Raw genomic sequence first — 22,773 nt, forward strand, 5'->3', positions numbered from 1 at the left:
ACCAAACGATAATGAGATTCTACTTTTCTATATCAAGTTAGCAATATAATAACACTCAAGTTTGGGGAGACCAAAGGGAAACAGCATTCTCATAGACTAGACATTGGGGAGAGGAGAGGGCAATTTGGCAATAGGAATGTATTGCCAAATTGCCCTCAGGAATGTATCCAAAAGAAATCATCTCAAGCATACACAAAGACTTGGCTGAAAGGATTTTCCATTGCAGTGTTGTTTACATCAAGAGAAAATCTGGGGGTGGGGGAGGTGGGGACCTTACTATATCCAACTGTAGAGGATTGTTCAGGTAAATGATGGCATAGCCATTCATACGATGAAGTGTAATTTAATATTTGAAATAGCGACGTAGAAAATATTTAAGAATATACAAAGGTGTTTACTGTATATTGCTAAGGGAAAAAGAGGAATATATTTTATGATTCTAGTTTCGTAAGTACATGTGAATACATTTGGGGTGTCTACCAAAATCTCAAGGTAATGTGATAGATAGAGTTTTATTTCACTTTTTTTGTTTAGTGCAACTTCTAAACATTGTCCAATGAACACATGTCACTTGTGATGCAGGCTTTTGACAATCCGCCCTGAAGCATCTTCTCAGAACAACTGAGCCAAACCTTGCAGGTGGGTCCAAGGCACTTCTGCAGATTGATTCGGTCCGCTTCCTGCTCCATTTCGCCATTGAAGTCATAATAGGCCATGTCCCCCACCAGCAGGGCATTGTGAGAGACAGGCAGGAGGCCCCACTTCATGGCTGACACCTTTAGTGGGACGAGGAAATGGTTAGCACCTGCAGCTCCCCCAGCCCTTTTCCTCAGGGTGGCACAGTCACGTTCTACCCTGGGGAACCAATCACATGAGAAAGGCGCTACCCTTGACTTTCCTCTACCTGGCTGGGGTCTTGCTTTCCGGCTGCTTCCTCTAATGTCTTTCCATCACACTTTTCATAGCAGCCATGTCAATATATCACCTTTTAAAATTGCTGCAAAGAATGTACTTGCGAGAACTATTACTGCTGCCCACCCTCTGTTTTGCTCTTGTCCTAGGACTCTGGGAAGAGGCAGGGAGTGATGGAGCTGGCACCCAGGCTGGGATGAAGCAGGGTCCCGGATCTCCTAGGGTTGGTTGGTAGAGACCCTCAGGCTTGAGTACAGTGCAGAAACAGCCACAACTCTTCACTAACAGAGAGGCCTGTTGTGAAGCCCATTTTACTAGTGACGGGGCAATAAGAGTGCCAGGGAACAGGGTTAAAACCCGGTGGTAATCCCCATACACCCGCCCTGCCTTTTGTTAAAAGGAAGGAGTGTGGAACGGTTTAGGAGAGCCTCTTGGCCTCCTTCACTCAATTTGCCCCATCACTAAGCCCAGGCTCTGCACATCTGGCACAAGTACATCATCTAGTCTTGGTCCAAATTCTGGAAGGTCTGAGTGCTCATGACCATTATGCTTTTCTGAGAAAACCACAGGCCAGTGACAAGTCTGCTCTGCCTCTGTGGGTGTGTAGCCTGGGGGGTCAGTGAGATGCGGTGAAGGTTGAGACAGCCAGAACGGTTGTCTGCTGTCTTTCCAAGCAATATTAGTGTCTTAGCCAAATGAGGAGAAATTACCAGATACCCTGAGGGGACAACCTGCTCTTTGGGGAAGGGAGGGGGTCTTCCTTCTACTCTCTCCCAGATTTCCTTGCTCCTGTCCCCGGCTCCCAGCCCACCCTGGGCTATGAGCAGTGGGCAAGTCCAGATTCCCAACATCGTATCTTCTGTCAGGATCTCTCGTCACAAGAGCCCGGGCTGGGGTGGGAAGCGGGAGGGGCAGCACCAGCCCTGCATCCAACAGGACTGGCCTGAGTAGAGAAACTTAGGAGGTGATGTCAGGGTAAGTGGAGCTGGTTTTGGTGTGTGGCAAGGCAGGGGACGCAGTGGGGCAGACATTATACACCTTTGCCTTGTCTCCCCAAACCAACACCTACATAGCTAGAAAAATGGAGGGGATTAAGGGTCCCCGCACTGTGTTTCCTTCTCTTTACTTTAGTGTGAATTCCGGGAAATCCTTACAGAGCTTTAAATGATGAGACTGTTATTGGCTTGGGGGGTCTTAGGTCTTTCCTCAGGGAAAATCTCAGAGAAGCGGGTAGCATGGGTCTGCTGTCAGCCTCAGGGAGTCAACTGCTGGCTGAAGAGCTGACACTCACCGCTGCCGTGGCCGGCGTGTGCAGGTGGATGACACAGCGCACGTCAGGTCTGGCTGCGTAGACGGCCGAGTGCAGACAGAAGCCTGTGGTGTCCACCGGGAAGCAGCTGCTGCCCTTCTCCACCACCTCTCCCAGGATGTTCACCTTGATCTGGGCCGGGGAAGAAGGGGGACTTACAACCACAGGCAGGCAAAGGCCCTGCACCCCACTCCCCGCAGGTGGGCCTGTTACATGTCTACACACCCGGCAATCACTCGCTCACCGCATCACGAGTAATGGCTGTGCTTGATGTTGGGAAAAAGAGACCCAGTTCCTGCCCTCGGTGAGTGCACAGGCTGACAGGGGACACAAGGGATTATAACTCAGCATAAAAAGTGCTACAGCAGCATTTCTCAATCTTTACTGTGCCTACGAATCACCTGGGGATCCTGTCAAAATGCAGATTCTGATTCAGTGGACCAAGAATGTGGCCCGAGAGCCTGCATCTCTACCAAGTTCCCAAGTGATACTCAGGTTGCTGGTCCACAGAGCACAAGTTGAGTAGCAAGGTGCTAGAAGAGAGTCATTTGCAGAATTCTCCAGCAACGGCTAGGAGGACTCTTTAATCTCAGTAAAATGGGGGATCAGAGAAGCCTTCTCAAGAAAGTAACATCTCATCTGCACCTTTTCTTTCTATTTTTTTTTACTTTTTATTTTGAATTTTAAAAAATCATATACAAAAGTAAAAAAAAAAAATAGTATAATAAATACATGTTTACCAATCACCCAAAAGCTAGATCTTAAAGGACAAACAGAAAGTAGTCACTGGTTTTATAATCTACTTTTGACTCTGAGGGGCTAGTAGGTGTCATGGCTAAAAATCATATGTTTGTGTGTGAGTGTGTGCGTATGCATGCATGTGTGAGTGTGGGGAGGGTGAGTGTGTGTCTGCACACAATTGCTGGTGGCTCTGGCTGGCCTAGCACACAGTTAGGCTGTGGTGTTCCCTACTTAACATAGATACTCTCACGGAAAATCACCAACAGAGAAGGTCACTTTTGAATGTGACACAGAAAGACAAGGGACTGACTGCTCCTTAATCATGGCCAAGCACAGACAAAAACAACACTGCGCAAGCATAAAAACGACCAACACATTTCCCCCCCCATCTCATGGCTAACAAGGGACACCGGAGCTTCTTTACCAAGGGCAGCTTTGGCCTCGTGCCACACCTTCCCCCACGGAACTGCTGCTGCATCTGGTGACACACAGTCCAAGGTGACACCTCCTTCTTAGCACCCTCCCCAAGGCACCCAACACAAACCGAAATCCTGAAACGAGCCCCTCGTAACAACTTCTTACTGAATATGCCCCCTGGCCCCCAGGGGGCAATCTCCCTGCAGCCTGCAGTTAGCCTAACTTACTGACGACAGGTGTCCCTGGCATTATTTACAAACTAGATTTTAGTTTCTAAAAATTAAAATTGTAGCCCTTAAATTTGTAGCACCTCGACATCCTGTATGCAGCACACGGGGCAGTTCCACAAGTTGCCCGCTACCCCCATTCCAGAAGCCCCAGACAGACAAAATGGTACCAAAAGAAGGGACAGACTTGTGTGGGGAAGGGACACGCTATTGACATCATTTGTTTAAGCAGAAGCATCAGTAAGATGTTCAACATGCCCTCTTACAAATCCTATTTTAAGTGAATTGTACAGACTGAATGTGACTTCAAAGTGGCCGGCACCTGGAAGTGGCAGCAACTCTCCTAACTCTGATCCCTTAAACCTGTGAGTGTCTGATGCTGAACCCTGGTTTTCCTTCAGCCCAGCTCCCCCAATTCCTTGGATGTGTGACCTGCTCAGAGTTCCCTCTCTGGGATGCTCTCTCTCTGATCTCGTACAATCCTTACCTGAGGCTTGGATGTGCAATCTGTTGTCACTCAAGAATCTCTACAGCCTAATAGGGCAGCCACTATTCCATTCAGTGCCTTTGTCCAAATGAGGGCAGCCCCAGGGGCACAGGGCTTGGTGTGTGGAGGCTTCCATTGTGCCAATTTGAAAAACACGCCCAGTACCAGGACATGCTTAGTGAGTGAATCACAGTTTGGTTTCCATCCTCTCCCTTTTCATTATCCAGGCTCTCTCACTGCAGTGCATGGGCTGCACAACCATACACAATGGTGCCAAGTTTACACACATACCCTGAACATCTCGTGCGCATGATTCTCAAACCTGTATTGTAGGCCAGATCTCTTCTGAACCTAGGATAACCAACTGCCAGTTGACTTCTTTCCTGAATGTCCCATCAGCTCCTCAAACTCAATCCCACACTCCCAACCCAAAGGATCACCAGGCCCACTAAGGCTACTGGCCCAGAATTTCCCAGCCAACTGTAATAGCCCCAACCAGCTGTCATGATGTCAGTTTGCCTCCACATAGCTGTCTGGGTGCAATTTCTGCAATGGAAACCTGATTCATCACTTGCCTGCTAACAATGCTTCAGAGGTTCTCCAAGTCTAGCACGATAAAGCCAAGACATCGTAATAGGCCTTCAGTGCCATTTATCATCTGGTCCCTAGCGCCTTCCCGGCCTCACCTCCAGACACTGAGTATGTGAGCCAGACTCGCCCACTTACCTATCCTCCCAAGCACGCCAGGACCGGGCACGCATCTGGGCTTGGTGCATGCAGCGCTCCTGCTGAGGAGATGGTTAGCTCTGCCCCGTCTTTCGCTAATGCCCTGATCTAAGTCAGCTTATTCCGTGAGCTCCTGAGTACTTCACTCCTCATTTCAACCCAGAAGCTCCTCTTTTGCCCCCTCCACCTTCGACAGCACTCACTGAGCTTGGGGCCCCTTCCCTGGGCTCCCCAAGCTTCCTTCATCTCTATTGGACACTCTGCTGTCTGAGTTTAATCACTGATTGCCTCCCCTGCTCTCCCCACCCGACCGTGACTGCCTTAAAGATAGAGCATGCGCTGTCTTTGTGTCTGTGGTCTCAGTCTGACTCTGCCATGACCTCCCTGGATGGCTCTGTGCAAGTCACCCACCCTCGCTGGGCACCAGCACCCTCTCCTGCCTGTAAAGTGGCCTTGGCAGTCCTCGATATCCTGCCCTGCCTAGATATTCTGTGACTTTGTCAGCCTGCTCTTTTAACTGAGTACCTAAACTCAATATCTGAGTGTGTCTCAAGCCTGGTAGAGGCCCCGAGGTGGCATCTTCCTCTCCCAAGCGCATGGCACAACAGTTGCTGCCCACACATTTAAGAAACATCGGGTCTTTTCTGCTTATAAGACAGTCCTTTCTACTGCTTTCCTCCTCCCCTCCAGAAATCTTTCCTGATTGAAACCAGCTTCTGGATGTATCTCTCTACCACACCTAAGAGGAGCAGGAGAACCGGAAGGGGTCGCAGAAGCTATCTCTAACAGCACCAACGCTAGACAAGTCTTGCATTGCTTTGGGACAAAGCACTAACTGTCATTCTACTGTATTTCCCTTCCAGAAAGTCCTGCCCACCGCCAGCCTTCACGATAAATCCCAGGCTCAGAGGACCAGGCCCATCTCCACTCTCTCCTCCCTCCTACTGCTCTTGCCGCCTGCACCTCATATTGGGTCTTGTGGTCACATCATGCTCTGGGCACTCAATTTGTTTTGGTGCCCATGTGTCTCTTCTACCCCACCAGACTGTGAGCTCCACGAGAGACAGGACAGCAGTGGATAATATGAAGATAACCTATCACTGTAGGAGCAGAGTGGGTGCTGTCATTGCAATAAGGAATGAGCAGTGAGACCTTGAATTGTACTCACCAGGCTGGATGCCGTGACTTCACTGCAAGAAACTCCCTTAGGGCTAATCAAGAAGTGGTCCTGCTCCTTGCTGACCCTCATCTGGAGGAAAGACACACATTCTCAGTGGAAAAAAGGAGCATGGTCATTTCCAAGGACATTCTGCTTGAATGCCCTCTTGCTCTGAACCCACTGTGCCCAAATCTTCCTCCTCAAGCCCCTGACACAACCCATGAGATATGAAGAGGACCTGGCCTTTATTTGGAATTGGGGAAATGGAGCCACAAGAGGAATCGCTTGATGATCAAGGGTAGCCCTAGGAATAAGATCCAGGAGTTCCCAGCTCCTCATGCAGAGAAGTGTTCACTGGGCAGGTTATCTACTTCAGGTGACCACAGCGGTGAGACACCTTGGAAAGACTCAATGCATGTTGGCCGAAGGGCACCAGCAGTCCCATGGCCATGCAACAGCCAGGAGTTCTCCCTCTGGAATTATGGGGGCCGCACAGGGTGTCCCCACCCCACTCCCAGACACTCTCCTCACCGTGACATAGGTGTCACTCAGCTGGGCCCAGCCGTAGAGGTCCAGGAGCCGATACACACTGCTGATCTTGCACCGCATTAGCCGCTCCCCTTTCGCCAGGTTCAAGGAGTCGGCTGTGTGGAGGTCATTGATGGGTGTCATCATGGAGAAGTCTGCAAAGGGACAGGGTGAGGACAGAGCAGCTCTCAGGGTCAGGGGCTCCCACCTGCCCCTGCCGCCTTGCCTGAGTCTCTCCAAAATCTCACTAGCACTACACCTGCGTGAGAGATTTCTACAGGTGGGGAATTTAACATTATTTTACCTTTACCCAGGGGGAGAAAATCCATAAAACGGATAGCTGTGCCCAATAAAGTCCTCTGCTTATTTGGGTAAGAATGGCATTGCTTTTGGTCAAAAATCATGGCAAGACTCAAGGCCACAAAATGAAGGTTTCTCAGAAGGCCAAGCTTACCATAAACCCTAAAGAAGACATTAAATAAAAAACAAGAATAAGTTTCTGAGTGAAAATATGGGTATATTTCAACAGTTTTCATGAAGAAGTTACTAATCATTAGATCTGCTATTACCATATTGTTTTAACTATTCTTGTCATTTTTCTCTGATTTGGAAAGAGGGCAATTAGAATGCCATGTCAGTCAGAAAGTAAATTCTTCAACTTTTTCTGACAAGTGATAAACTCGCAGAAGTCAGTGTGGCTGTGGTTGGCTGAAGGGCATCAGGCTTCAGGCGGGTCACATCTACTCCTCTCTTGGTTCTTCATGACTTCTTTCTGGGAATTTTGGAGGATGTGGAAGGGATTTGGAAATGGGCCTCTAGGGTTTGATAGTCTTGTCCTCAGAGCACCCAAAGGGTCTAGGAGTTGACGTCCGGTCTGTCCTATTAACTATGATGACCACTGCCAGCAGGCCTCAGGAAGGCAGAATAGGGCATCTGAACCCCAGCACTCTGATCAGTTAGTGTCTAAGAACCAATAAGACAATCAATAGGAAAGGGTTCTGTTTAAATGAGATCTGGCTGGTAGCCTTCTGATGTTACGTTTCCCAGAATCCCATTAAAGACTTTAATGGACTAAAATGCTCTTCGGAAGCTTCTGCCATCTCTATAAACCTCGCTACTATACAATGTGATGTATGTCCTGAACCAAGTTTGCCATTAGTTGAAATAATAAGGTGGTGAGTGTGAGACTGGAATGGGTGCTTGTTGGCCCTACATAAAGCAAGCAGAGCAAGCCTTGAGCACTCCAGGGGAAATGTACCCCAAGGGCCTGTGCTACACCTCCGGGGCATGTGTCCAGTAAATGTCGTGGGCAGGGACAGACATCGTTCAAAGACCCAGCTCAACTGGCAAGAGAAGCAACAACGAAACTCCAAAGTCAACAATTTTTAATTCAAATGAACCAATCTGGGCTTCCTTCCTCCTCTCCGTGCATCCCCCAGATAAGATATTACCTCTTTGCTTCACCCAGGCAGCAAGAACGGAGGCATAGCAAAAGCATAAGGTAGGGAGGTAGGCTGTTTTGGGAAGGTCTTCAGACCCAGAGTTTTTTGAATCCTTCTCTTACAAATAACTGTGGAGTTCCAGTGATGGCCAGGCCAGGAGGTCAGTAGGTCTGAAAATATCCCATCACATCCTCCGTGTCCTGTAACAGAGTCCCCTCTCCCACTCTGTGGGGATTACTCCACCCACAAGCCTGAGGGCAGAAGAAGAGAACCAAGGGCTCCACAGGCGTTTCCATCCTCTGCTCTCAAGGTCTTTTTTGTTTTTTTTCGATCATGGTTGACATTTGATATTATTTTATATTAGTTTGAGGTGGACAGGATAGTGGTTAGACATTTATATAATTTATGAAGTGATCTCCCCAATTAGTCCAGTACCCATCTGGTATCATACATAGTTATTAAAATATTATTGACTATATTCTCTATGCTGTACTTTACATCCCTGAGACCATTTCGTAATGACCAATTTGCACTTCTTAATCCCTTCATCGTTTTTACCTAGCCTCCCAACCCCTCTCCCATCTGGTAACCATCAGTTTGTTCTCTGTATCTTTGAGTCTGTTTCTGTTTGCTCATTCATTTTGTTCTTTAGATTCTATGTATAAGTGAGATCACATAGTATTTGTTTTTTTCTGTCTGATTTATTTCACTTAGCATAATACCCTCTAGGTTCATCCATGTTGTCATAAATGGTAAAATTTCATTTTCTGTGGCCAAGTAATATTCCATTGTATATATATATACCACATCTTCTTTATCCAGTTGTCTACTGATAGGCTTTTGGGTAGCTTCCATATATTGGCTATTATAAATAATGCTGCAATGAACATAAAGGTGCATAAATCTTTTTGAATTAGTGTTTTGGGTTTCTTTGGATAAATATCCAGAAGTGGAATTGCTGGGTTAAAGGATAGTTCTATTTTTAATTTTCTGAGGAACACCCATACTGTTTTCCACAGTGGCTGCACCAGTTTGCAATCCCACCAACAGTGCACAAGGGTTGCTCTCAAGGTCTCAATAGAAAGAATGTTTATTCTGATCAGTCTCACAACAGTTAGGACGGCTGATCACCAGGTTTACAACTCAGATCTAACTGAGCCATTTATTCCGATGACTTTGGAAAACAGAAAAACGATGACAACTCTCCAAATCCCACAAAAACTAAGGCCGAAAGACACACTATTGCAAACAAAACAAAATAATGAATTCTAAGGCAAATGGAGCTGGACAAAGAACAACCTCTCTAGGCTTCAGCAAGTGACACTTTGACTTCCTCTCTCCACATTCCTGACTCAGACGTCCTGGATGCGCACTAATCAGACTTCCGGTCACCCAGCTGTCTTCTGGACAGATGCTGGTGGGTGAGGCAACAGAAATGCTGGTCAGCCCTATTTCTCTTTCAAAAGAAAGAGTATAAAGACAGAGACATGAAAATAATGACAGAAAAGACGACAGATATGGAAGACAAAGACCAGAGAGCCAGATAATCAGTATCGATCTAACAGAAACAATTTCTGGACTAAAAAAAAGACTTGTGTATATAAATTATAAGGATTTACTGCATTCTGGCGGAGTTGGGAAGGGGGTAGTCCATGAAAAGAAAAGGCCTACAATCATATGCTTTCTGAAAATATTTCTGAAATACAAGGATAAAAGGAAAAATCCACATACATCTGGAAAAAAATTTTGGTTAACTACAAAATAACAAAAAAAAAAATAAGTTGTTTCAGATTTCTCTACTATAGCAATAGATGTCAGAAGACAATACTATAGGAGGGTTACAAAAAACAGACACTAAAATAAAGTGACATAAAACTGGTAAAAATACAAGAATTATCAAAAGTATGCCAGGCAAATATAAACAAAAATTAAACAGAGATCATAATATCATTATCAAAGTAGAAATCAGGGAAAACAATATTCTTTTGGATAAAGAAAATGATTTTATAGATCATTTTACATGGATTAAAGGTAAACCTATAAAGAACATTTACACTTTGAATAACATTTCATCAAGATATACAAAGCAAAAGCTATCAGAAATACTGAGAAATGAACTGATGTAAAATACAGTAGAAGACAACACAATTCTCACTTTTGACAAAATCAAAAATAATAAGTGAAGATATAGATTAAATACTATGCCCTAGATACAGAGTTGGTACCCATGTATCATTTTGAAATGATATTAGGCCGCAAAGAAAGTCTCAATAAATCCCCAACACAGACATTAAATAGGAAATATTTTCCAAACATAATGCAATAAAATTAGATATTATCAACAAATCTTTAAATGGCTGCAAACTCTACCATTTAAAAATGAGAAAATACATTCCCAGATAGCTCTTAGAATAAAAATAAAATCAAAATAGCAATCTCCTATCTAGAAATTAGCAATAAGGGAAATACTATGTGTCAAAATTCATGGGATAAGACCAAACCTATACTCAGAGAGAAAAAATTCAGAGCTTTAAACATCTTTATTATTGAATTAAATATGAAATCATCCATTTTATTCTTTTCTAGAAAAAATATAAATAACAAAATAAATGAAAGAAAAGTTATGGAAAAGAATTAATGAAAATAAAAACAAAAGCATGAATTGGGAACAAGAAAATTAGTGGAAGCAATATGTAAATCTAAGAACTGGCTTTTGAGAGAAGATCTACGAATAAACCAACATCTGGATTAGCCAATAAAGAGAAAGTGGGAACACACAGCACCAGGTATGAGAGTGGGAGTTCATTTATCCACAGCAGAAAGTTTAAATGATAAAAATAATATTATAAATCACTCCAATAATTTTGAAAAGCTCCAAAAAATGGATTATTTTACATAAAACATATGACCAAAATCTACTCAAGAACCAACAAAATAGGGGAAATTGAGAAAAAAAAATGTTTATAAAAAATATTCCAGTTCTAGATGGCTTTACATGTCAATAATAAATCTCCAAAAAACAGAGACATCTATCTGCTTTAAATTCCATTAGGGCAAAGAAAATAAAGATTTCCCAAAAAGTGAACTGCTGACCAATCTTATATGTGAATATGGATGCAAAAATCCTTGATAAAAATCTAGCAAATCAAATACAGAAGAGTATTTTTAAAAGAATGCATCAATACCAGGAATGATTTATTTCAGGAATGAAAAGAAGTTCAATATTCAGAAATCTATTAATATAATTCATCACATCAATAGTTCAAGGGAAGAAAGATCAATAAATACCCAAAAGTGCATTTTATAAAATTCAACATCCATTGCTGAGAAAAATGCATATCAAACTATAATAGAAAGATATTTCCACAACATGAAAAGAATAACTACCTCTAACTCTTATGGTAAAAGAATTTCCATTAAAGTCAGAAACAAGACCAAGATGATTACTCTCCAATCTATTATTAAACATTGTTCTAAGAGTTCTAACAGATGCAATGAGAAAACTGGAAAAATAAGCCAAAGAGCTAATGTTGGAATAAAGAATGAAAAATGAAAAATTATGTGCAGATTATGTGTTTTTTCTAGATACAAAAACCAAGAGAATTAACTGAGAAGATATTAGAAATTAAGAGTTTGATAAGGGGCTAGTTTAAACATATATATAAATCCATTGATCACCCCAGATGACAGCAAAAACCAGAAAGAAAATTGAACATAGAAAGAATCATTTAAAGTAACAAAGTTACATAAAATTTCCAGGATAAACATAACAAGAAATTAGTAGGGACTATATGAAAATAACTCCTTAATTTTCTGATGGACAGTAAAGAAGAATTAAATAAAAAGAAATACATCACTTCTGAAAAGATTTAAAATTCATCCATATGAATATTTTTTATGTACCTTGTATTTGCCAGACACTTTCCTAAGTCCAGGACACTATTCTGGGATATAGCAGGGAACAAAACACACAAACACCCTTTCCCCTCTGGAGCTTACATTCTAATATATAATTATAAATTTATAAATTCTCCATTAAATTAATCTACCCGTTTAATGCAATCCCAATCAAAACCTCAAGAAGAATTTTTTGAGGTAAATGAGGACACTTGACAAAATACGTCTAAAATTACTTTAAAGAATAAACTTGTACAAATAGTTGAGAAAAATTTGGCAAATTAATAATTAAAGGTATATTATTGATGATAAATCACAGGGAAGGTGTTTCTAAGCATGCAATCAAAAGCAAAGCACACAAAGGAAAATAACAATGAATTCGACTATGCAGAAATTAAAGAGTTCTATAAGATAAAAACATCATGAACACAATTAAAAGGCAAACAAGACACTGGAAAAAAATTGCAATATACTTGAAAGATAATAGAGAAGTAGTCTTAACTTTATAAAGATTTGAAAATCCATTAGAAAAGAATATACAAGTAGGAAAATTGAAAAAAGATGTGATAGGCAGTTTACTACAAAAAGAAAATCGTGTTCAATATGTATATGAAAATACATCCAACCTCATTACTAACTGCGCATTAAAACACAAATAAAGTACTTTGATCACCTATCAAATCATGAGGATGAAACACATGGAAGTACACATTTCACATCAGAGTGGAGAAAGTGGGCACTCTAGTGCATGGCTGGTGGGAAGGTACGTTGGTTCCATCTCTCTCCAGGATAATTTGACATTATGCATTAAAGTCTATAAAACATGCCTATATATCGATCTGGCAATTCTATTTCTAGTAATTTATCTTAAGAAAATAGTAATGGATGCAATCAGATTTATTTACAAAGGTATTCATTGCATTTTTGTTTATAATAGCAAAAAACTGGAAACAACCTAACAGTCTAAAAAATGGGAAACTGATTAAACTATGGTGTATTCAGCCATGCCATAGAATAGCATACATCCACCCAAAATTATATTATAGAACCTTATTTTGCTGTGTGAAAAATTAGTCAAGACATGTTAAGGTTGTTAAATATATATGGATAATGAGATCCATATTGCATAATCTATACATGTTAAGAGAAAAAAGTTGGAAGGACATATATCAAAATATTGATAACAGTAGTTTCTTAGTTATAAGAACACAGTATAGTAATTTCTATTTCTTGAATATTTTCCTAATGTTCCACCATAATCCTGTATTCATCTTGTTGAGGGGAAGAATTGTCCATGCTTGTTTTTTAAAGGTGTGAGCAGAGCTTCAGAGCCCTGGAAGATGGGTTTGGGCCCAGGCCTGGCTGCTCTTGGCCTTGGTCTATAGAGTTGCCCTGTCTGTCCAGTAGGGCCTAGAGACACTGGCTTCAGTGGTCTCCTCCCATCCCACACTCCATATCCAAGGGTGTGGCTCCAGGGGATTAAGGGAAGAGCAGCCTAAGTCAAGGGATGCTGCTAGCATCAAAGAAATTCTTTAGTTCTATACCCATAGCTAGAGTTATCAGGGAGCAGAATCCTCACTTTCCACTCTCCACTCCTGGACCTTCAAGTAGAGGCCATGTAAGGAACCTTGAGTTGCAAAACTCTTCCCTTCATGCTGATCCACTGATGAGGTGGGGAAGGGGGGTGGGAAGGGGGGTCTTCTATGGGCTGCCGCCTTCTCAGAGCAGTGATGCCATGTTATCCTGTCCCTCCCCCAGCAGAACCAGAACTAGGTTCTCCCTTGAGTCACCATCACCGCCCCGCCCCCCAACCTACTATTTCTGGGCATCAAGGATAAGTCTCCTGTGGATCTTTAAATCACAGCAGCATTAGAAACAGAGCCAGGTACCTCTCTGGCTGCTGCTCAGCTCCCCCAGGTCTGCTAATGCAACTGCAGCACTCACCCTGTAGCCTGGCAACCAAGCTGCCTCTTGCTGCTCCTTCCTCTCTTTCACACCCCACTTTCCCCCACCCTCTGCTTTTGGCAGCTCCCCAGCTCCCCACGTACTCATGGAAGATGTTGGGAAGACTGCGTGGGAGGTGCTGGCCATGAAGTCCGCGATCTGCCGCAGGGCCCAGATGTTGGACGAGTTGTTCCCCTTCTTCATCTGCTCCTGGATGAGGCCTTCCAGCTCCTCCCTAAAAGACTGAAATCCCCAAGGTGCTGGTTCCTTCCGTGCTTCTCATGCGGGAGATGGAGGGCCCCTTTTCCAATGCCCACCCGCCCCTAGGTCATCTAGGCCAGGGCCACACTTGAGATCCCTGGGCCGCAGAGGACATTTTGGCAATTCAACAGGGATTTTAGGAGCCTTCCTAAACTACTGTTTGGGGAGCAACAGGAGTTGCTGAGGATGGCTCCTGTTCCCTTTGCCCTATGGAAAGTACTCCAGACTCCAGGTCCTTCCTGTGTCTAAGTGGTAGTCAAGGCCCCTCCTATCATCAGACATGGCACGACTTCACTTTAGTAATTGAGACGTTTTAAAAAGCAGAACTGAATGAAAAGGTGTGCCATCTTCCCTGTCCATTAGCCATGCCTATGGCTCTTCTGGTTCTCAGTTTCCTTTTCAGAAGGATTTGAGGACCTCTGAGGTTGCCTCTACCTGGCTTTTCAGACCATCAGACTATGAATAAAGCATGCCTGACCACCAGGTGGCAGTGGAGAACACAGGAGGAAATAGACTGCTTAAGTGTTGGTGAATCTTATAAAAGGACAGTAAGTAGCAGCGTGAGCTCCTGCCATCCCCATCTCCTGACTGAGAATAGAGACTCATCCTTTCAGGCCCCAACACTTGGGCTGGTACTAACTCTGCCACTTTTACCACACCTCCTAGCCACACTCTGGGGTTTTTGCCATCACATCAGTGCTTTTAGCACCTTGCTATATTCCTTCCGGCTCCCCAACACAGTGTCACCTGTCACCAGGATCAGGCTCATCCCTCAGTGCTCCTCTGTGAGGCCTGAGCATTCACTGTGTGCTCTCAGCCAGGGTCACTCGTGGCCCACTTAATGCCCTGGCTCCCCAAGGTGGGAGCTGAAGCAGAGCCCATCCCTTCAAGCACCTGGAGAAGACAACTTCATCCCTGGGCTTCCCAGACCTTAGGACCATGCACTGTTTCCTGAGGACCCACCAGCTCTACCGCCTCTGTCCGCACTGCTCTTCCCACCTCCCACCCCCACCCCTGCCCAAGGGCCTGCAGCGCACTTCTACTTCAGTGGTCCATTAGGCCTACACTCTGTCCTCAGTGCACCAGCTGCCTCAGGATAAGCTCTGTGTCCCTGCCAGGCGGGCACCAACTAACCTCAAACCTGGAGCCTTGGTAAGGTGACCCTGACTTACCCTCCCTTCCCGGGCCCCTGTCCCCAAACCCCCTGAACCCTCCACTGCCTCCACCTCCTGGGCGTTCCAGGCTCTCTTCACTGCTGCTCCACGCATGCCTGCCTCATTGCCCCAACAGCAAGTTCTTTGTGGTGTTCTGGAAGGGGAGCCCCAAACCTCCCACAGAGAGCCCCCTGCTGGCCTCCGGTTTACACGCATTTGTTCACTGCTAAAGCTTTTGGTAAGGAGGGAACACTAGAAACTGAAGCTCAGAGGGGGCACAGGAAACTGAGGAGAGGCGCCTGTCTCTCGGACCCACTTCCTCCCACCCCGAGCCAAACCCCCTGCACATAGACCAGGTTTCGCCATCCACCAGTGACAAGAGAGAATCAAACACCCACGCGACCCCCGTCTTTCTCAGTGGGCTTAAAACTGCTAGGACCCTAAGCAAGTGGAAACGGAGTTATCGTTCAGGTTCACCCCGACAAATCAGTGCAGCCCCCTCCCCGCCCCGCCTGAGTCAGACCCCACTCACGGGGCTCTGCAGGATCATGGTGACACGCTTCTTCTGCTCCATCAGGTTGAAGTCCTGCCGCAGGCCGGCCGCACGGTTGCGCAGGCGCAGATACTCAGGGTCGTCCTCAGAGAAGCGGTCAAAGTAGTGCTGCGCCTGAGGGGGTGGCGGGGAGGCAGCCTCGGGGACAGTTTCCTCACTCATTGTTCTTGTAGGTTTGCAATGCACTCCTGTAACCCTGCAGAGGAGGGAAGAGGGAGGCGGACAGGTGGGTGCTCCAGTCTCAAAGCAGAGGGGTTGGCTTCCCAGGGGGATTGTGGCTATTCGCTGGATGGTGTAAAGCGGATCGCGCGTTCGAGGGCCAGGCGACGCCTGATGCCGGTCTATAGGGGGCGCTAATGCGTCATCGGCCCAACTAAAACTATGGCACCTGTCAGGGCTCCACCAGCCCTCCCTGACCCGCCAGGCTTCCATGGCCACCCTCAGGTTGAAGCAGACAGGTCGTCCAGTGCAAGCATGACCTGCAGACCTTTCTGAGCATTTCTGTGATCTATATCTACACAGTGTAAAGCTATTTACTGGGAATTAGTATCGCATCTAAAATGTAAAACCTCTAAGAAACCTAAAAAAATTTAGTGGGAAATTGAGCGAGAACTATTCAAACGTGGGAAACGCTTTGGGCAGTGCTTTTTTGCACAACTTTAAATTTTCTCTGGCCTCTGGAAAGGGATTATTGGTGAATCTGTTTCTGTAAAACGTGTCTCAACGCAGAATCAGATTCTTATTCCAAGTTTAAAAGAGGTGTCCAATTTTCATTAATGAAATATTAGTTTCTCCAAAACCAAACTAAATAAATATTGAGAAATATCAAAAGAATAAACACTGTTTGAAGGGCACCGGGTTGGATTGCCAGGCCGCCCAGAGTCCCACATATCTAGACCTGGTCCCTGAAGTGAGGACCAGAGCAATAGTTGGAGAGTTGGGCAGGGGAAAAGACGTGATTTTTCCTTCCTCAAGCATGCTTTTTGAAATGCCTGAATGATGAATGAAGGGATGTCTTCTATGGCCATAATGGAGCACATCTGAAGAAGCAGACTGCAGTTCCAGCCTCCACCTCCCAGCGGTGGGGCTTTGGCCACGCCAGTCCCCCTCTGTGTCACCACTGCTAGGTCCTCCATTCTGGGTTATGCCCCTTCAACACCTGGGGGGCCTTACAGAGCTTTTGCCTTTTCCTTGTTGGCTGATCCCCTTCCCAGCGAAAGAAGGCAAGTGTCTTGATTGGACAACAATTAGCTTTCAAACACGAGTAGAGAGATAATAACAAAAGAGCATTCCATGAGATCAGGACACCTGGCTTTCATCCTTAACTCACCTCTCCCTCACTTTACCTACCTCTCCCTCACTTTACCTCCGAAGGCTCTCCTTCCACGAGGAGGCAGAGAGCTCTCTTGTTCTCTTAGAGCACGCCTGGCCACCCTGGTCCTGGTCTGCTCTGCTCCCTCTGCTGATCGTGTTAGCCCAAGGCTTAGCTTTCATTCCAGCCAGCAGCTCGTTACAAAAGAGGAGGCCTTGCAGACAGCTAGTAAAGCATATTTTTGTTGTCGGTGAGCTGTCCGTGACCCTTTCTTCCATTTTCTGTCAGGACTCTACCCTCCAGCTGACAGTCCCTCTGAGTGGGCAGGCAAGGATGATGCACTGAGTAAGAGGAGAAGTGGGAGTCCGCCCCATCCAATCCAGAACACTCAAGGTGACTTTTCTTTCTTTTTCTTTTTTTTCATGTTTCCCTTTTGGGAAGGGCAAATCGCAAGTTTAAGAGACGACACATGGATGGGTCCTTCAATAATTAGCTGATGCCCTGAACCCTTAGCCTAAAGCAATAGCTCCTAACCTTGGGCACACATTGGAATCTCCTGGGGAACTTTAAAAAATACTGATATCGGAGATTTCAATGTTATTAGTCTGGGGTGTGACCTGGACATTAAGATTTTTTAAAACTCCCTGGGTAATTCTAATGGGCAGACAGGGTTTTACAACTGGCTAGATGTTAATGGTTGTAGCAGGTAACGAAAGGTGTCCAGTCCAGGTATTAGACATTTCAAGCAAGCCTGCCAAAGAAGGCGCAAAGCCTCGTATTTCTAATGCTAGTGTCAGGCACCACTTCCCATGGTTGTTCAGGCCCCTCTTCCCACTCCAACCGTGCACTTGACCTGGGACAGCAGTAGTGTTCCAAATACCACCAAAACCCACTTATGCAAGTTCACTAAACCATGGCCTCTGATCTTAATTCTTTTACTAATTAGTCATCTCCTTACGAAAGCCCTCACCAGAGCACCATCCTTACCAGTCATGTCCATGGGAGGATGGGGAAGGGAGTCTGGGAGTGATGGCCAAAAACAAACAAAACAAACATTCTTTAAAGAAATATTTTGTAACATATTTACCAGGTTGCTAGAATGGTTGAGGTTGTACTTCATAACATTTGAAGCCAGATTCTTCAACTAAGTGAAGAAATAGTGATTGAGTGATTGAGTCCATCAAGGATGTTTCTGGTAGAACTAGCTCAGGACTAGAAGTAAGAGCCTTGATTTTGCCCCAATTCTGTCATTCTCTAGCTGTGTGGACTTTGGCAAGTAATTTCCATCTTTGGGTCTCACTTTGTTCATCTCTAAATGAGGAGGTGAACAGAATAACCACTGGGACCCATTCCAGCTCTGTTACTCTATGGAGAGAGACTGATTCATGTAGAAAAAACAGAAGGATGGAGGATCCAGGTTTCCTGGAGCAAGAGACCTTCTTACATCCCCCCATTGCCTCTCCCTCAAGCCAAATGCCAAAAGGAAAACATCTGCAAAGAACACACATGACCTACCGACAGCTGCCTTGTGGGTTCAAGTCAATCCCACGTAATAGTGTGAGTTATGAATCCTTCGCCTCCATCATGCTCCCACCCACCTTCCCTGGAAGTTGGGGAGTAGAAGAGATTGCAAAGTTCAACACAATGAGACTGCATCGGAACCATGTACACATGCAGTCACCACCCAATCCTTCTGGGCAGTCAGCCCTACAGACCAAAATTCTTCCAGAGGCATCGCCCACTGCACTCCACCCCTTTTAAATCTCTTTGGCATTTTCACTGCCCCAGATCCTTATAACTAGCAACAAGCAACACCCCATCTCCCACAATGAGTGCATTGGATTCCTGAGTTCCTTACAAATCCAGGTCCCACCAGCTCCAGAACCACTTGAACCTGAGCTTCTCCGGACTAGGATTTTGACCAGCACAGCCCAGTACTGAGCCTTCCTGGCCTAAATCCTTCCCATCTAGACGGGAAAAGTCTTATCTTCTCCCTCTCCCCTTGGAGTGGCTGCATTTCCCAGGAATGAGTCTATGAAGGCTCTGAAGTAGCTCTCCTCTTCCTGAAGCGCCAGGAATTAAGACTTTCTGGGCCTGATGGACAGGTGCCCACACTACTATGCCCCTAGGCCTGCCTTCACTTGTTAGAGCCCAGCCCCAGAGGGCTGCTCCAGAGGCAGAGGAATTGGAAAGAAATGGAAGCTCTGACTCCCTCACCTGCTCAAACCCTTTGGCTTTGGTGAACCAGAGGCATCCTTTTGTGCTCCTTCCTTCCCTTCTCAAAATGTTTCATAGGTGATCAAAGCTGTGTGCAGCATGGCTTAGTGGCAAAAGCATGGACTCTGGAACAAGACAATGAGTTCAAATCTCAGCTATGCCACTTATTAGCTATGTGATCTTGGGCAAGTTACCTAAACTCTCTGTGCCTCAGCTTCCCCGCATATAAAATGAGGATTATATTTACCTCTTAGATTGTTGTCAGGATTAAATGAGTTCATGTATGTGAAGTACATACTTAAAACAGTGCCTGGTGCATAGCAAGTGCTATTAAGCATTTGCTATTATTATTTGTTGTTTAGCAGCTAGAATCATCATAGCATTAGGAACTTGAGTAATGAGAGGCATATGATTCAACTGTAAACAGGTGCACACTAAATAACTGTAATTATATGTTTTAGTCCAAAAACTAATTCAATCTTGAGCTATATGAACAAAACGAAGAACATCTAGGAAAATACTGATGATAATGCCTAGTTCTTTGACCAGATAGGAGGAACATGTTAACCTGGAGATCATAAAAAAGAGGGTTAGCAGGATGCTGAAGACCAGAGGAGGTTAGCATTTGTTGCACAGGTGTGACATCATAAAGAGGGTATCTGGTCTTTGTCCCAGTTCCTGGTACAGAGCTTCAAACACCTTTGGGATTTCTAAAATATCCAAAGGACATTGGGACTGTCTTCTGTTATTCATAATGAGCCCCTTTCACCAAACCTGAGCTGATGCTAATGAGATGACTTATGGTGGACCCTTAGATAGTTTCCACCAAGAAAGGCCAAGCACTTGATCAGAGGGTTGCAACTTCAGCCCCACTCCTAACCATGGAGGAAGGGAGGCGGAGAGGCTGGAAAGTGAATTCAATCAAATGACAAATGATTTAAACAATTATGCCTAGTAATAAAGCCCCTTCCCTGTCAATATGCTGCCCCATTAAAAATCTCTGAACACCAAAGCTTGGAGGAGCTTCCAGCTGGCTGAGCTGGGATGGCGACACACCTGGATTCCACAAGGAGAGGGTGCTGAAACTCTGCACAACTCCCTCCACCCTCATTCCCACCCCTCCCCCAGGACCCTGCTCAGTTGTCTGTTCTTGAGTTGGATCTTTTATAATAAAACTGTAATTGCAATTACATTGCCTTCAGTGAGTTCTAGTGTATTATAGAAACTGAAGAGGAAACATGAGAACCCCAGAATTTATATCTTAATCAGTCAGAAGTGTGGGTGGCCTGGGGACCCCACTCTAGCTAGTCTCTAAAGTGAGGGCAACTTTGTAGGCAACCTTGTCTGTAACTTGTGATGGTTAATCTGTGTGCCATTCGACTTGGGGTAATGTCAGAACGGAGCTGAGTTGTGGGACATCTAGTTGGTGTCAGAGAATTAGTGATAAAATGGCACCAGGCAACTTCTATTCATGATTTATTTTCATTCCCAAGACTACTCTGTGAGGCAGACATCATTGTCCCAGTTTTACTGATAAAGAAACTGAATCAGAGAGATTAACTAACTTGTCCAAGATAACACAGATAACACTGGAGTCGGGATTTCAACCAGGACTGTCTCTGGCCCTAGATCCTGCATTCCTCCACTCCAGTTGTCCCCAACATATATTTGGGGTAGAGAGATTAGGCTGATTCCTTAGAGCCTCAGGAGCCAGAACCAGGAAAGAGAGTGGTTGCTGCAGGCAGGTAGATCCTACTGAGGGTACAAGGGAGAACTTTCCACCAGCAAGAGCTACTCAGTAACAGGAAGGTGGGACAGGCTGCCTTCTGGGTGGTGAGCTCTCTCCTCAGCATCAGAGTAACTATAGAAGCTGTAGAGGGGCTTCTGCCTAGGCTGGAGGGTTGGACTAGTGACTTCCAACATCCTTCAGATTCCATGGTAGCACATGAGTGAGCAGGACTGGGGGAGTTCAGGAGATGACCTGAGTGTTCAGAAGCTCGTACTGGTGAGATGGACCCAACCAAAAAGCGTGCCCCACCCCCATCGCCACCAAAAACTACCAATGAATTACCAGGAGTCCGGACCGGCCTTGTCTCAGGTTGCCTCTTAGCGTTCAGCTTGTGCTCCCTGCTCTGCTCTCAGGCACACTGTCCACATCTACAGGACATCAAACATCCAGGTGGAAACTGGAAAACACAAACATGACAAATATCAGGGTCTTGTCTGCACCAGCATGACTCTTGCATCGTTTTCACAGTAGCATTAAGTGCCAATTTATTTCAAAGACTTCTGGGAAATTCTTAAAAACTAAATGGATTTTTATTTTAAAAGCAAATGATGTCTAGAAAAAGGTAAAAAAGCCTTATTGTCTTTACGATTGGGATCAAAATTCCTTTCAAAGAGAGGAATTGGAAAATCCCTTTGCTGAGTGTTAGCAAGGTGCAGAGGAGGGAGGCTGCTCTGCTTGGCGGAGGGAGCAGAAAATGAGCCCAGGGGGCCAGGAGCTGCTGGACCGGAAGGGATATGACGCCTTTTTCACACACACCCCCACCTGAAAGCACTTCACTAACAGCTACTAAACTCACAGATGTGGTGTGAGTGATTTTTGGATGCAGCCCAAGAGACAGAAGAAGCCCGAAGAACATCACACTCCAGGCCAGTGGGAGGATTTGGGAGTTTCCCGGGCCAAGAATTGTTGGATTCAAGATGTTTTCATTCAGAGTTCAAGGGAAGAAATACCAGCAAATACCTGGGTAACAGGTCATAAAGTATTCCTGAAGGAGGAATATAAAGTTTTTGATATCTCACAAACGAGGGCGAGTTACTACTCCCAAAAATATTAGGGATCAAGGTCTTCAAAGGGTTAGTCATTGAAAAAAAAATTTTTTTTAATAGGCAAGTGATAGTTATCCGTTTCCCCTTGGAGATCCAGAGATGCTTGTCTCATCCAGAGCCAGCAGCATCCCCAACCCCACTCCCACCCCCACCATGGCTCTGGGGCCCAGGCCCTGTTTGTCCTGCCTCACCAGCTAGCTCTGCTCTATCTCTGACTTGGTGCTGCCTAGAACAGAGCATCTGGGAAGTCTTATCTCACCAATGAGGGCAAGGAGAATGTGTCTCAGTAGGTATGGTATGCCTGAGGGAGTCCAGGACACCAGGACACCCGGGGCTCGGCTTATCAGTGCCTACATGGCCCCTGAGCCCAGTCCTGATGCTTACGCCTCCAGTTCGAGACTCTAGATAGAAATCTCCAAAAGCTATTCTCTTTGCTCTGCATTTCAGCTGCCAGCTGTGACTCTTCTTCCATTGGTTTTATTTTTAGCTAGAACAGAACAAGGTCACAGCCACCACTTGATGCTGCTTCTGTCCAATGCCCACCACATGGGAGCCCACCCCTCCAGGACCAACTGGCTCCAGAGCGGGGTTTGCTGACGTGCCACTGACCCTCCCTCAAGACCAACCCAGCAGTCAGGTAAGCTCTCTTACC

At 45.3% G+C, this 22,773-nt stretch overlaps 1 protein-coding gene across 5 annotated transcripts in view; it reads right to left on the minus strand.

Annotated features, from left to right (window-relative positions):
- Positions 1-22,773, minus strand: part of ADD2 (adducin 2) — an 88,110-nt gene that overhangs the window by 20,301 nt on the left and 45,036 nt on the right. For 4 of the 5 annotated variants that reach the window (XM_039852509.1, XM_039852510.1, XM_039852511.1 and 1 more), the window contains 7 exons: positions 21,358-21,472; positions 15,737-15,953; positions 13,894-14,032; positions 6,510-6,661; positions 5,988-6,068; positions 2,204-2,353; positions 633-776 (listed from right to left, as the gene is read on the minus strand). In XM_039852509.1, the coding sequence (XP_039708443.1) occupies positions 633-776; positions 2,204-2,353; positions 5,988-6,068; positions 6,510-6,661; positions 13,894-14,032; positions 15,737-15,919 (849 nt within the window). In that variant the 5' untranslated portion in view covers positions 15,920-15,953; positions 21,358-21,472. Of the gene's footprint in view, positions 1-632; positions 777-2,203; positions 2,354-5,987; positions 6,069-6,509; positions 6,662-13,893; positions 14,033-15,736; positions 15,954-19,286; positions 19,360-21,357; positions 21,473-22,773 lie in introns of those variants that run through there. The other variant, XM_039852512.1, reaches the window with a different exon arrangement.

The sequence above is a fragment of the Pteropus medius genome, unplaced genomic scaffold (assembly GCF_902729225.1).
Source record: "Pteropus medius unplaced genomic scaffold, Ma_sr-lr_union100, whole genome shotgun sequence".
Lineage (NCBI taxonomy): Eukaryota > Metazoa > Chordata > Mammalia > Chiroptera > Pteropodidae > Pteropus > Pteropus medius.